This window comes from Pseudorca crassidens, chromosome 16 (assembly GCF_039906515.1).
Source record: "Pseudorca crassidens isolate mPseCra1 chromosome 16, mPseCra1.hap1, whole genome shotgun sequence".
Classification (NCBI taxonomy): domain Eukaryota; kingdom Metazoa; phylum Chordata; class Mammalia; order Artiodactyla; family Delphinidae; genus Pseudorca; species Pseudorca crassidens.
This window is the reverse complement of record NC_090311.1, coordinates 24,983,141-24,999,290: the sequence shown is the minus strand read 5'-3', so window position 1 is coordinate 24,999,290 and position 16,150 is coordinate 24,983,141. Positions and strand designations below refer to the sequence as shown.

Here is a 16,150-nt window from a genome sequence, read left to right as displayed (position 1 = left end):
AAACCCTAGAAGTGGGGCAGCTGTGGGCAAGGATGTGCCCTTTTTATGTTCTGATGCAAGACTCCTTCCCGGCAGCTCCAGTCATCTGAGATGTATTCAATATGGATCAGCTGCCGACCTTAAGGAAGACCTACTGGGATGTCATTCCAGGTAAATTCTGTTCTACAGGGACCCTTCTCAACATGGGGCAGCTTTCTGGGTAATCGCTGTTAGGAACCAGGCACAGAGGTTTAGGGCAAGTCAGAAAAGTCCAAGACAGGAAGCAAGCTGTCGGTACTAGCTTTTGGTCTGACATGTGGAGCTACAGCCAGTTTCTAAGTGTAAAGCCTCTCCATTTCCACACAGAGCAGCACAACGCGTCAGGCCTGCAGGCTCTCCAGCAGAGCCATTAAAAGCTTATTACATCAAGTGCAAATGCAGCAGCCAAAGGCAGATGTGCCTTTTGTGAAGTGACTGTAATTAACGCCATACCTTCCTCCGAACTTTGTTTTCGCTGGCTGGATTTGTCATCGTCCTGTAAGAACAAGCCTATTACATACCTCGGATTTTTTCCCTTTACCTTGTCGTTCCGAGCAAAAGCATGACCCATCACCTGTCTGGGCAAATACTGAGTGTTTGGATGGTGTCAGGACGTCCTGCACGTTCAATGGTAACCTTGAAAACAACATCTACCACTGCCAAGTGATTGGTCAGCGGCCTCCGCCAAGAACTTCAGGGTATTAAGGGATGATGTATTTAGTCACAGTGTCCTCAAGCACAGGGAAATGTACTGAAGCACCTTTTGATTCAGAAGGACAATAAGGAAAACGACAAATACAGAGCCACGCCTTGGATCCTGTTTATTCCCGTCGATGCGTTGGTCTGTAGACAGAATTCAACCCAAGACTCTGGACCCATCACTGGTGTTTGACCCACAGAAATTGTAGGTCAGCGACACTCATCCAGGGAGAACGAGTCCTCTATACCAGGTTCTTAACCATCAAGATACACCAAGAAAGTACCTGATAGTCTGAAGTTTTAAAAAGTGCCTGAACTCGTGATCTGTATGCTCTTCAGCTCCCGCAGTACAAGCGCCTTTTCCACGGGATGCCCCTTTACCACAACAGAGCCTCCAACCAGTTCAGCTACCAACACTGTTTCTTCCTCTTCTGCTCTGTGAGTGATGCTTGGTCCAGCCAGGAGGCCAATGAGAAGGGTTTTCTTGTATGTCGTGGCTGAGATAAGTCTTTTATCCCAGGATACAGCAGGCAGAAGGCAGCCTCCAGAATTCATGCCAAGTTCCATTCTTCAAATTACCATATTTCATAGTTTATTATGAGATAATTGCCACCAGGCCTATAAGCCTCAGCACCATGTTAAAATCAGAGCCCGGGAGTGAACGCCACCTGTTTTCTCCTCCCCCCCGCCCCGCTCCACTCGTGCTGCCTGCCGGCCTCTCCTCAGAACGCAGTGTAGTAGTTCTCTGTGGTGCTGACGATGTCACTCTGGTCCTCCAAGAGCTCCAGCACCTGCCGCAGCACAGTTTCACTCAGGACTGGGCTGAGGCTCAGGCGAGCACAGGCCAGGATGTGCAGGAAGTGGCAGCCCTTCTCCACGTCTGCAGGAAAAAGGGAGTTGGCTAAGCTTGGACACACCTGTCAGACCCTCCTCTCTCTCTCCTGTCCTCTCCTCTAAATGGAAGTCCTTCTTCAGAGTTCCTGGATCAGAACCTGCAGCTTAATAAGATCCCCAGATGATTCTTATGCACATTAAAAGTAGGACATGCACTGGCCTAGCTTATCAGTGAGAACGAACCAAAACACATGTGCTCAGGTCTGTGCCATGGACCACTGCTCGGGGATGCAGGCCTTCAACCTTCCAGGATTCCCAATCAATAATTTTATACTCATAACCCAGTGGGGATTTAGCGCTTGATAGGCTTTTTTCTCTAATGAAGTTACATGTACGAGCACATGCATTCAGTTCTAACCCCCTGGCTTCCCAGGCGGGAGCCCTCTTGTGGCCGACAGCAGAGCCGGCTGGCAGCAGCCTCCACATTCCTTCTGTAACTCCTGGACGGTGGGACTGCGGTGGTGACCTTTGGCCTGTTCTCACTCTTCTCTGCCTAGGCTTCCAAAAAGTCTGCCTGTGACGGCTGTATTCTAGGAACCTCTCACCCTCTACCCAAAACAAATGAGACCATTCGTAGCAGTTCAGGACGAGTGACCGCTTTCCTAGTTGAAATCAATGATTTGGAGTAGTGGTATTCACACTGAAGTTATGACCATTAGAGGATCAATGAAATCAATTTAGTGGGTTGCGGTTAGCATTCTTTTCTTACCAAACAGACTAGAGTATGAGATTACAGAATGTATTGCATTTTAGGTACGATAAACATTGAGAAACTTTATATTCAACTATACATGTATATGTATAGTTGAAATAAAATTTATAATAAAATTATATAATTTCCTAGGTGATGATGTAAAATTTATTTGTAACATCGAGTCAAAGTCAAACCTCATTCCTGGAAACAAACCCTCCCCAGTTTCCACCAAAGCCCCATTCACAGGGCCAGGCCTCTCACCGCCGTATCCCCAGCATCTGGCCCACTAGTGCTCTGCACAGTCACTGAATGTTGTTTTCAGGTGATAAAATGCTTTAGGCTCCAGGAAAGTCCTCAAAGAGGGGTTGTGGTGATGGGCAAAGCATGGTTGAGATTCTTTGCACCTTTGTGGCTTTGGGCAAGTCACTGCATCTTTAAGCCTCAGTTTTCTGACCCATGGGGAGTGGGGCTGGGGGGCACCTCTGAGGTCCTTCCCAGCTCTAAGGGTCAGTGATGTTCACAGGCAGTGGTCCTGGGCTAACAAAGACCTGCAAATCCTGACCTCTAGTGGCTAGTCAACTCATTGTTCCTCCCGACTGGGTTACTGTTGGGAAACTTGCCACCTCCCCTGGTCTCCACATTTCCAGGCTATTTCTTCAACATTCATTCGATCAAGATTTCCTGAACACCTACTACATGTGCAGCGCTGAGCAAGGAGGAGCAAGTACAGAGTGCAGACAGAGAGCTGACTCTGGAGTCCAAAGGACCCGAATAAAAATGCTGGCTCTATGACTGGGGCAAAGTGGTCCAGGTCTCTCAGTCCGCATCCTCATCTGTTAAATGGGAAGAAAAGCACCCACTTCACTCATGGTTGTGTGGGTGAAAGGAGACCATGGTGGGGGCTTCTTCCATGGAGAATTACTATGATTCTATCGTCATATCCATAACCTAAGAAGATGCACATAACCTTGTCCCTGCTCTAAAGCTTTGACTCTTCCCGAGAGGAAGGGCTGATGACGGAGGGTGAAGGACTCCAACCAGACTGGGCTTGCACACAGCAGAGAGGAAGCCCTGGGAATTTCAGCACTGCTCGGCTTGTGATCTTAGTTCTTTTAAGACCTGGGTGCTCAGGCTCAGGGCTCAAGGTGACTTACAGGCATATGTGGTCAGCAATGCTGACTGCCCCAAAGGCCTTAAACTAATTCTTCACAAAGGCCATTCTGCCGTCGAGGGTTGCCTGGTAAGGCTGTTCACAAAGTGACCTTCCATTCACGTGGGGAGAAGGATTGGTGTTAGTTCTTTAAATGTTTGGAATTCACCAGTGAAGCCATCAGGTCCAAGGCTTTTCTTTGTTGGGAGATTTTTGATTATTGATTCAATCTCCTTACTATGTATCTATTCAGACTTTCTATTTCTTCAGGATTTAGTCTTGGTAGGTTTTGTGTTTCTAGGAATTTCCATTTCACCTGGTTATCCAATTTGTTGGCGTACAATTGTTTATAGTACTTTGTTATAATCCTTTTTATTTCTGTAGAATCAGTACTAATGTCCTCATTTTCATTTCTGATTTTAGTAACTGGAGTTTTTTCTCTTTTTTCTTAGTCTACCTAGCTAAATGTTTGGCAATTTTAGGGATCTTTTCAAAGAACCAACTTTTGGTTTCATTGATTTTCTCTATTGTTTTTCTATTCTCTATTTCATTTATTTGTGCTCTACTCTTTATTATTTCCTTCCTTCTGCTAGCTTTGAGTTACTTTCTTCTTCTTTTTCTAGTTCCTTAAATTGTAAAGTTATATAAGTGTTCTTAGCTATACAGTTCCCCTCATACAAAGCTCTTCTGTGTCCTAGAAGTTTTGGTACTTTGGGGTTTTGTTTTCATTCATCTCTAAGTATTTTCTAATTTCCCATATGATTTCTTCTTTAGTCTACTGGTGAAGAGTGTGTTGTTTAATTCCCACAAATTTGTTAATTTTTCAGTTTTACTTCTGTTATTGACTTTTAACTTCAGAAGATGCTAGTCAGAGAAGATACTTTGTATGATACCTACCTATTAAAATCTATTGAGACTTAATTAATGGTCTCTCCTGGAAAAGGTCCCACGTACATGTTGTATGCTGTATGTATGCTGTTGCCAGGTAGGCTTTTGCGTGCGTCTGTTAGATCTATAGCTGATTTATTGTGTTATTTAAGTCCTCTATTTCCTTACCTTCTGTCTAGTTGTTCTATCCATTATTGACAGTGGGATACTGAAATCTCCAACTATTATCATAGAACCACTTACTTCTTTCAATTCCGTCAGTTTTTGCTTCATATATTTTGACGGTCTGTCATTAGGTACAAAATGTTTAAAATTACTATGTCTTCTGGCTGTATTGAACCTTTTATTAATATATAATGTCCTTCTTTGTCTCCTGCAACATTTTTTTTTTAATTTAGTTATTTATTTATTGGCTGTGTTGGGTCTTCATTGCTGTGCGCAGGCTTTCTCTAGTTGTGGTGAGCAGGGGCTACTCTTCGTTGGAGTGTGCAAGCTTCTCATTGTCGTGGCTTCTCTTGTTGCGGAGCATGGGCTCTAGCCGCGTGGGCTTCAGTAGTTGTGGCACGTGGGCTCAGTAGTTGTGGCTTGCAGGCTCAGTAGTCGTGGCTTGTGGGCTCTAGAGCGCAGGCTCAGTAGTTGTGGTGCATGGGCTTAGCTGCTCCGCAGCACGTGGGATCTTCCCGGACCAGGGATCGAACCCGTGTCCCCTGTATTGGCAGGCGGATTCTTAACCACTGCGCCACCAAGGAAGCCCTCTTGCAACATTTTTGATTTAAAGTTTATTTTGTCTGATATTAGTATAACTGCCCCTGTTCTCTTTTGGTTACTATTTGCATGGGATATATTCTTCTGTCCTTTCACTTTCAACCTATCTGTGCTTTTGGATCTAAAGTGAGTTTCTTGTAGTTGGCATATAGTTGGAGTTCTTGGGGTTTTTTTTTCAATCCATTCTGCCAATCTCTGTCTTTTGATTGGAGAGTTCAATCCATTTACATTTAACCTAATTACTGATAAGAGGGACTTACTCCTGTCATTTTGCTATTTGTTTTCTATATGCCTTATAGCTTTTGGTCCCTCAATTCCTGCATTACTGTCTTCTTTTGTGTTTAGTTGATTTTTTTAATAATGAAACGTTTAAAATTTCCTTTTGTGTATATTCTAGAGCTATTTTCTTTGTGGTTACCACAGGGATTACGTTTAGCATCCTATAGTTATAACACACTAATTTGAATTTATTCTAGTTTAACTTCAATAATATATAAAACCTCTGTTCCTTCTCCTTTGCAGCTCTGTCCCCACCCCTTTCAGTTGTTGATGTCACAAAACCACAACTTTATACACTGTGCCCAAGAACACAGACTAATAATTCTTTTAAGTGTATTAGGCTCCTAAGATTCTTGGTTTACAGGTTATTTTTCTTTTAACATTTTGAATATATCAGCCTACTGCCTTCCAGCCTCCAAAGTTTCAGATAAGAAATCTGATCATCTTACTGATGTGACAAGTTGTTTTTCTCTTGTAGCTTTCAAGATTCTTTCTTTTGTTTTGACTCTCAAAAGTTTGATTATAATGTGTCTTGGTGTGCTCTCTTTGAGTTCATCTTAATTGGAGTTCACTGAGCTTCTTGGATGTTTATATTCATGTCCTTCATCCTATTAGGGCCGTTTTCGGCCATTATTTCTTCAAATATTCTCTCTGCCCCTTTCTCTCTTCTTCTGGGACTCCCACAATGCATATGTTGGTCCATTTGATGATGTCCCACAGGTTCTTTAGGTTCTGTTCACTTTTCTTCAGATTTTTCCTGCTCAAATTTGCCTTTGAATCACTGGTAAACTTTTCACTTCAGTTACTGTACTTTTCAGAATTTCTTTTTGGTTTCTTTCTAGTTTTTGTATCTCTTTATTGGTATTTCCTATTTTGTTCACCCATCATTTTCTTAAGCATCTTTAAGACAACTGTTTCAAAGTCTTTGGGTAATAAATTTGCCATCAGGTCTTTTTCAGGGACAGTTTCTGTTGCTTATTTTTCCCTTTGAATGGGCCATAGTTTCCTGTCTCTTTGAATGTCTTTCGTTTTTAGTTGAAAACTGGGCATTTGAATCTAATAATGTGGTAACTCTGGAGATTAGATTCTTCACCTTCTGTGGTGTTTGCTGCTTTTTGTTATTGTTTTTATTTTTTTGGTTGTTGTAGGCTGTCTCTGTGCCAAGGAGCAGCCTGAGATGGAAACCTAAGGTCTTCTCAGGCCTATTTCTGAGCCTGTGCCTTTCCCTGGGCATGTGTGGTCGCTTTCTAATTTTACCCATATATGCAGGTGCTTTGGAATGTTCTAGTCTTTCTTTTCTGGCTCCAAAAGGGCTAAAAAAGAGAAATGAAGGAGTTTTAAAAAAAGGGTGCCAGTCTTTTAAATCCCTGGAAGTCACTTCAGCTGTTGGGTGAGCAGCTTACAACAATGGGAGGAGGTACAATGGCCACCCACCTCTCTGCCTGCACCTCTGTGATCAGAAGCAGCAACTGGTGATCAGAGCACAAATCCCTGATACATGGAGGACTGGGTCCTTTTTGCCCCCGCTAGCTCCCACAAGCTCTGTACAAACTGCTCCAGAAACACATGCACAGCCGCCTGCCATGTAGCTGGGGATGGGGGATGAGTAGCTGCTACTAACATCAGAAAATTGACTGAAATTAACCCCAATTCATTGTCCAAACCTTCCTCTGGAAGTTGCTAGCCTTGATAGACTCCAGAGTTCCAAAATAGCTACATCAGACAGATGCAATTGTTGTCTAAGTGGAGGGAAGGATTCTTGGTGTTCTTACTCTGCCATATTCCTAAGAGTTTCATAAAACACCAATCTATTTCATCCTCATAACAACCCACGATGTAGGTACGATTATTATCCCTGCTTTGCGTATAAAGAAACTGAGGCACAGACTTGCTCAAGGCCACACAGCTACAAAGTGGCAGAGCTGGGATTCAAACCCAAGCAAGGTGGCTCCAGAGCCCAGCTCTTCACAACTATGCCATGCGGGCCATCTTCAGACAAACCCTCTATCAGTGCTTTAGGGACCTAAAACTGGCCCATGTTTATAATCCTTTCATTATTGTAGGTTTACCTTCTGCTGAAATATTCATAAGTGACTAAAGGTTTTAAGTTCTCCTACCAATCATACTGCCAAGGAAAACTCAATGCTATGTTTCATACTGAAAGGTTAGAAACAAACTAAAGGTTCAGTAGGAATACTTAAATAAATGGTCGAATATCTATCAATACATATAGTGGAATACTGTGCAGCCATTAAAAAGACAGGTACTTTTACACATACTGTTGCTGAATGGCTGCTATAAGCCAATGTTAGATTTAAAATACAAGGTATAAAACACTGAGTATTGTATGCTAAGCTTTACTTATGTTTTTTAGAAAGGATAAACTATACAAACATGTTTATAAGTGCATATAACATCTCTAGAAGGATATGCCAGAAACTAGTAACACCCACTGCCTTTGGAAAGGGGAACACAGAGCCTGGGGCTCGGTGTTGGGAGGGAGTCTCACTTTTTCTGTGTGTGTTTTTGTACTTTTTGACTTTTTATCCTGTGCATACATTATTCAGGATAATGTTTTAATGTCATAGGTATTTCTTATGAAAAGGGGTGGCTGCAACAGACTCTGACAGTTCCTACAAGGTATGTTTACTGGTATTCTCAGTTACTCATGCTCCAGAATTTGTCTCCTGGGAGTTTACTAGTTCCAGGGAATTGGCTTATGTTTTTTAAAGGCTCCCATTTACAGACTGAGTAGCAGAGCCTGTCCACCCTGACACACACACTCACCAAAGCAGGAGCTGGCCTGTGGATTAGAAGTGGATATAAAACCTGCCACTTTATAGACCCTCAGGCCACCAAGGCTGTTTGGTTCTCCTAAGAAATGAAGTGTGAATTGCTTTCATTTGCTTCAGCAGGCCCTAGGATCACTTTAATCCACCCTGCTCCTAATACACATCAAAATAAGAGTCTAGCCAGATGGCTTGGGACTACCATGAGCGCAGGAATGTCACCTGGGGACCAGCCTCTCGTCTCATCCCTTCTTGGTTGAAGAATCCCACATTTCACAGCTCTAAAAAGCTCCTTAAATTGTGGCTAGGTGGTTTTTCCCCCAACTAAAGGATATTTATCCTTCTTGTTCTGAATGAAGTGAACAATAGTTAGAAACCTTGCATTAAAATAATAGATTGCTTTCAGTTTATTTTAAGACCTGTTGTCACACCACTCTGGGAGGTGACTTCATGGGTCCTTAAAAGCTAAATAAGGCTGCATACCATAAACACCAGGGCTGGAGATCTGGTCCAGCTCCACCTGCTGACTCAGCCTGGAACAGGTCCAGGCCCCAGGGATATATGGGCTTTAAGGACTGGAGGTGGACCTCCCGGGAGAGAAAGAAAGCAGAATGAGGAGGCCTGTGCTCACTAACAAGCCTTTCCACTTTTCTTCTGGCGTCATTTGTTGACATATGCCAACATTTGTTAATAGCACATGTTTGCAAAAGGTAGACTTTGAAAAGTCACCTTTAAGAGCGATCGGTTTACACAGGATTTAAACATAGGACTAATGTTTTCTTCTCTTTCTAACTAGTATGAAAATGGTAATGTCTGTTATCAGACTCTCTACAGTTTGAGTTTCTAACCACTAGGGGCTGATCTAACTCCACTAAAACCAACTATTTTCTCAACCATTTCTTTTGCAAATTATCAGGTTTCAGGATGACTGAATTACACTGTTCACAAACTGTAATGTCTAGAACCATTCCTCCCAACCTTGAAGGGCTTGATGTTAGAAGAGAGGAAAATGTCAGGTTTGGGTTCAGAGACAAGAAGGAAGAGTGGAACAAGAAATAACACAAATTACAGAGGACACGAAACCAGAAGGATGTTAAAAAGTCCTAGCGTAACAGCTGACCTTGCTGTATCAGAATCACTTGAGGAGCTCACCTGTCTAGCCCCCATCCCAGCCCCTAGTGAATCAGAATCCCTAGGGGTGGGACCTGAGTGTTGTATGTTCAAAAAAGCTCCAAGGTTGACTCTTACGTGTGGCCCATGTCAGAACAACTGTGCAAGGCTAACGCTCACTTTAGAAAGGAGGAGTCTGAGGCTCAGAGAGGGCAGGTATCTTGACCAGTCATGCTTCCAAGTTGTTACTGGGAAAGGTCCCAGGTTTCCTGACTCTCCACCTAGCACTCTCCGGGAGGGAACAGCCGCCTCCAGGGCACCGAGACACATGTACGTTACACCACTTACGGTTTGGTTTCTGGCAGTCTTCTTGAATGATCTGGTGGATCTTTCTGTGTAATTCTTTGTCTTCTCTGGTTACCTAAATGGGAAAAACAGTTCGGAAAGAAATGTTAAGTAAAACAGAGGTTGTGTCATCCAGACACCCAAATTGGTCTTTAGGATAGTTTCTAAAGATTTCATAACGATCCTCATCCCTACCCTAACAGAGTGTCGCTTTGGATACGTGGCCAGCTGTCAAACCAGTTCTGTCCCTAAGTAGCTCACTGCTCTGAAGTCCACCCACAGGCATATTCCCTCGGGAGGTGGTTTACGGGGAGGCCATGATAGAAAGAAAAGCTGGAATCCCTTGCTTTCAAGGAGCAACTTTCGTCTTAAATATTCATAACACATTCATAAAATTTCTCTTATTCATTATGTTCTTGAGGGAGGCACAAGTGATCAAACCCGAGGACTCTTTCCTCTTGTGTTTCTTCTTTTCTATCTTGGGTTTCATATTCCTTCACCCAACCATAGGGAAAAAAACAAAAGAAATAAAACTGTAAGGCAAAGCTAGCAAGAGAGTAAATCTAGTTTATGAATGGAAACACTGTCTGTTCTCAAAGGCAAACATAACCAAGGTTCCCTTCTCAGCCAGCTCCAGTAAGAGGGAAGCAGCCAGCAAATGGGTTTCACCTTCATGTTCAACAGTAAATCTAAAATCAAAGAGAAAGAAAGGAAAAAAGAGGAAGAAAGGAAGGGGAAAAAAGGAAGAAGGAGAAAAAAAAAAAGTACGCAAACAAACACATATGTCAGGATGCTCCTTGGACTGACGGACTTGGAATGAGCAGATTTAAGAATGGGGGTTCTGATAAGGACCCTTCTCTGGACTTACAGGGTGTTGGGAAGATTAAGTAAGGTAATGTGGGAGAGCTGCTGAAAGCTGGAAAGCACTATACAGAGAAAAGATAACTCCGTCCCTGAGGCAATGCCCTCAGGAAAACAGAAACCTAGGAGCCAGGGTTGAGGTAGAAGTGGGGAGTGAAGTCAGAGAAGGGGGGTGGCTCTGCTGAGGAAAATAGAGCTATTAGAGCTGGATCACCCCATTCCAGCTCAGACTGATTCACAGGAGGAAGTGCCCCAGCCCTGCCACACCTCATCCCTGGACTGCTGCCCATGGTCTGCTGTTCCTCAGGAAGAGCAGCTTCCTACTGACCCAGGAGGCCACGCAGAGCCTCCCGGGGGGTGATGTGAGGGTGCGGGTGGGGGTGGGAGGGTGTTAGGGTGAATTGCCCAGCATGAGCTTCTTCAACCCCAAGAAGCAATCAGCTCCCACCAGGCCTGCCCGTCCTGGGAGGCGGGGGGGCGGGGGGGGCTGCCCTCACCCTTATACGGAATGGAATACCCTTTTCAGAAGTTATTTAAATAGTATTTAAAACATATCTTAATTTTTTTTAATGTTCTAAAATGGGGAATCACTAGAGTTAATCAACATCGAGAAAATGTCCTATTAAGGAAAGCTTCCCCTCGGGAATCATGCCTGTAAAGAATGAGGCTTCTGGGAGCTCCCAGAGTTCTGATCTGTCTTCAGGAGAATCTCTCACAGCTGAAGCTACATCTGTGCTACTAAAGTGGACATCAATATCGATAACAACATCAGTATCAGCTTGGTTCCTCCCATATTAAAGGTAGGCAGTGAGAGGTGAACTTTTAACTCAAAGTATGAGGTAGGCAAGAACTTGTACCCCTGGTGGGAATGTTAATAGGCACCACTTTTGAAGGAGGCAATCAAAAGCTTAAAGGTACATGCCCTTTACTCCAGCAATTCCTCTTTTAAGAGTCGATCTTACGGAAATACTTACATAAGTCCACAAGAAAACAGACATAGCAACACTATATGTGAGGACAGGAGTTGGAAACAATATAAATGGCCATCAGAGATAAGTGGTTAAACAATTTACGGCAAGTTCCCACAATAGGGAAAACCATGCAGATGTCAAAAAGAATGAGACAGATTTATAAGGACTAATATGGAAAGATGACTGTGATGTGCTGTTCTGGCATCCCCAAAAGTTGCTGAGCATTATTTAGAGCAGTGGTTCTCAACCGGGTCAGGGGACACTTGGCAATGTCTGGAGACGTTTAGGTTGCCACAATTGGGGGTGCTGCTACCAGCATCTAGTAGGTGAAGGCCAAGGATGTGCCAAACATCCTACAATGCAAAGGACAACACCCCACAACGAAGAATCATCTGGCTCAAACAGTGCTGAAGTTGAGAAATCCTGATTTAGAGGAAGATCACATCTTTTTGGTAACAGGAGCCTATATTTACATGTGTGCCGAAGGCTGTACTGTTAAAAGCGGTATCTTGAGGAAAGATAAGGGCCAACTCTCACTCCTTACTTTATGTACCTCCTAATGACGGATTTTTAAAAAACAGGAAACAAACAATCCTAAGTAATAAATATATTTGCAGTTGAAGCTAAGAAAAAAAATTAAGTTGCAGGTCTCTTACATAGAACAGGTTATCAAAACCACCATCTTTCTGGAAAACAAGTCCTTCTTCCTGCAGCAGCTTTATAGCGTTCCTAAATATACTATGAATTGCCTTGGAAGTGGTGTCATTCTTAAAATCCATCTGTAGGAAGAAAAAAAGGAAAAAAAAATAAAGGAAGAAAAGAAATAAGTCCCATCTTACAGCACTTGAGGGCAACTCCCTAGACCAACTGGTTATAAATTCACCCAACAGGCTTTTTATCTACTGAGTCAAAAAGATTCAGGTATGCACGGGCCTAGCAGGATGGTATTTAAGGAGGATTGGGAGGTTTGCTCTAGCAGAATCACACTTGATAACTGTTCCACACCTTGGTTATGATTTTTTGTTTGTTTAATTCATTTAACTCAATGATATAAAATGGAAATATCAAAATGACAATCTTTGATTTATTTTTTTATACAGAGCCAAAAATTCTATACCTACTGGCTCACTTTTTTCATTAAAATTGTGGCCATATATACAACTTCTTCCTACGGACATCAAAGAATTTTACACACATTGAAATAATAAGTTGGGGATTCCAGCACATAGAGAGTATTAAACAGACTCCTTATTTTAAATGGAGGACAGTGGAGACAAACAGCTGTGCAGAGATCTGTCAAAGGGGAGGGTCCATGGGCTGAAGGTGGACAGGGCCCTAGGGGAAGCGAGAACACCATGAGGAAGGACCCTCTGCTGCTGTCAGTTTGCTCTCTCCTCAATTTCAGTATCCCTTCCCTTCTCTAAGAGTCAAGTTTGCCTAGAGAGGTTACCAGGTCATCCTACTTCTTATTTCAAGGAGGCCAGGTTTTCAGCTATGTCCTACCATGGTTAACTAGACTGTGTGCTTCTTGAGTTGGGGACTCATCTCGGACACCTGCTCCCTGACACATAGTGGGTGATGGAGAAAACATGTGTGTATTCAGGGGAAATACCCCATATAGGTAGGCGATATCCTCCTAATTATTCCATTAGGGATTTTCAGTTCATTCCTAAAACAAAGGAAGTGGTAAGTAATAAGTGTCCTTCAAGGTACAGATCCATTTGTAATGTGACAGAAATACATCAAGATACTAGAAAGATCAGAGTGCCAAAGAAACGTGGCAAAGCTTCCAAAAGAGTGTTTGAAGGCACAGTCCTACTCCTCTAACGGAAGGTCCTTATGGAGGCTGTCTGGGGCAGCACTCACAGATGCTGAAACAGAGAGCGGGCCTGGGATTTGCTGATGACATTCCCACAAAGTGACAGGGAGAGGAAAGGAACTCCCAAATGGCCTCAAGTATTGACAGCTCCATCCTGAAAGAAATCTTTGCTTTCTGGAAGAGGCCTCCCAGACAGGCACTGTTTGAATCTAACAGATCTTGGTGATGTTTCACAAATGTGCTCTCCTGAGCTGAACAGGAGAGACTAACGTTCTTAATTAACAGCCTAGGTTTTTTCTCAACAGAACAGGCCTGGAGAACCTGGCCAGTGGAACAGGAGGGCCTGAGAGTTGACAAGCACTCCAGGTTACGACAGCACCCGTTCTCTGAAGGGAGAACAGGTTGAGAAATATTTGATGACTCCCACGGGCAGAAAAGCTATCTGGGTGTGTTTAGAATAAACACCTCTCCCAGCGATCCTCAGTCACATATCTTTTTATTCAGGGGGGCTTGAGGCAAAGCTGTTTTTAATTTCATACGTGAGTGCTCTCACTTAGGAAAAGAACGCTCAACCCAACACAGGCTCCCCTACATGACTTTATAACTACTTCATCTTCATAATTCTCAGGAGATTCGTCTTCTTTGGTCAATTTAATATAAGGATCCTAAGGGTTGAGTTTATTATGTCTCTTCCCAATATAGAAATAAATGGGAAACTGACTAGAAATGTTGTTGCACGATTATTCCTGTCATTAAAAATGACTCTTGGTTATCCTCAGACCATACAGAAAGCCCGGTTCCTCCTCCCAGATTTCAGTCAGATCGAGCAGCAGGAAGAGAGGGTGTGAGGCCTGGGAGAGTAAAAGCAGTTTCAGCTGTGAACAAGGAGGACCCAGCAGAAAAGGCTCTCTGTAAATATAAACAATACGTGAAGCTTCCTTTCCAAAAACATTTGCCTCAGCTGAACTCAGGACATAATTCCCTGCTGGTTATAAAGACACAGGCTCAAGGATAAAGCCTCCAATCGTCCCTCTAGCTAGTAGCTTTTCCTGGCCTGAGATGTGTGTCTTTCTTGTCTTTTTCTAAAGAGCAATGACAGACTCGTCCCATTCAGGAAACCGAAACTGTTCAGAAACAAAAACAGTGACCAGCTGAACGGGCTGAGCCTTAGCGGGCCTCTCCTTGTGGCAGGTCAGGAACTGGGTGGATCTCTGAAATATATATATAGTCTTCATTCCCAAACAAACTCAACATTTATCGAGTTGTCAAAGAAACAATGGTTTTGCAAGGTTTGTTTATCATGTTTCTGGATTTGCTAAAAAGGGCCACTGTGGAAAAAAAGAAAGGGGGAAAGCATTCAAACCCACTCTCCCCAGCCTCTAAGCTAAGACAACATCACAATGATTTTTTTTGTTAAGCTTTCATCGGTATGACTACAGAAAGTGCCAAAGGGTCTAAGGTTTCACCATCATTGTAAAGCATCCTGGGTCTCCCAGGCTCTATTAAACAGAATTCAATTTAATGACACTGACCTCCCCAACCAGAGCCATGTGAGGGAATAATTCATAACTGATGGAAAAGTACTTTCCAAAGACAAAACAGATATACTGCCATATTCATTTCTTTTTAAACATATAGCACCGGGCAGATACAAATTTCTTTTCTAAGCATTCTCAAAAAGATATCACACCAAAAGTCCTCCCTGGAATGTTCTGAATGGAGGGGCCTTTTAGTCCTCAATTCTCCCTACTTAATTATTGCAGAAGAGCTGGCTCACAGGAAGATGTGGTCTTTGCTAAGCTTCAACGTTTCCTTCTAAACATGCCAAGAGAGTGGTCAGAAGTCCTGGGAGGCCAAGTTGGCACTGAGCCTCCTCTAAATGATTAAATGGGAAGAAGGTCACTCCTGCTGTCAGTGGACAGCTGGGGAGCTACAACTGTGCAGAAGCAACGGTGGCACAGAACAAAGCGGCCAGTCCTGACCCTCTCCACCTCGGTGTTTCCTGAAACAATATCCCTCATCTCCATGTATGAAATTGCGGGACACTGGGCACACAGCCTGGTGACAGGAAGAGATAATCAAGTTCACGAATGAAACTGAGAAGCAGTGGTCATGCTTAGGAGGTCGGGACAGAGACCTGGTATCTGTTCCACCAGAATCACAAAGAATAATTATGTTACCTCACAAGGGTACTCATGGCAGCCCTGGTGGTAATGGCAAAAGACTAGAAAACATCTAAACAGTCCAGGAATGGAGAGACCCCTTAAGGAAATTATGTTACACATAATAAAAGATTATTATAGAGTGGCAAATATGTAAGTATGGCTAGGAAAGGACCTATAAGACATGCTGTCCAATGAAAACCTAGGTAGATAGAGTGTTTAGTATGATACCATTTGTGTAAAAAAGGGGATACAACTACTTCTAGTTTATATATGCAGATTATCTCCAGAAGGATACTCATGAGATGGTGCTCGTCTCTGTAGAAAGGGGATGAGGAAGGAGGATGGGAAGGAAACTTAAAAACTAGACAGTTTCCTGGACTATTCGAATTTTTATTTTTTTATCTATTTTTGTTTTCTCGTTTTGTTTTTTGGCTGTGCCGCACAGCTTGCAGGATCTTAGTTGCCCGAAAGCAGTGAAAGCACCGAGTCCTAACCACTGGACTACCAGGGAACTCCCAGACTATTTGAATTTTTAAAAGTTTTCATTCCTTCAATCAACAAATAATTGTGGAGAGCATACTTTACACCAACCATGTTCTAGGCCCTGTTCTAGAGAGCAAAGAATGAGACAGACAAAGGCTCTGCTCTTAGAGAACTTAAATTCTGGTGGGGTAATAGGCACACAAAACAAATAAATACCAGT

The 16,150-nt window shown here is 43.0% G+C and overlaps 1 protein-coding gene across 4 annotated transcripts in view; it reads right to left on the bottom strand.

Moving 5' to 3' along the window:
* Window positions 1-825: 825 nt before the first annotated feature.
* STN1 (STN1 subunit of CST complex) overlaps window positions 826-16,150 on the bottom strand; it is a 36,530-nt gene continuing 21,205 nt past the window's right edge. For all 4 annotated transcript variants that reach the window (XM_067709501.1, XM_067709498.1, XM_067709499.1 and 1 more), the window contains 3 exons: window positions 12,120-12,242; window positions 9,635-9,707; window positions 826-1,597 (listed from right to left, as the gene is read on the bottom strand). In XM_067709501.1, the coding sequence (XP_067565602.1) occupies window positions 1,440-1,597; window positions 9,635-9,707; window positions 12,120-12,242 (354 nt within the window). In that variant the 3' untranslated portion in view covers window positions 826-1,439. The remainder of the gene's footprint in view (window positions 1,598-9,634; window positions 9,708-12,119; window positions 12,243-16,150) is intronic.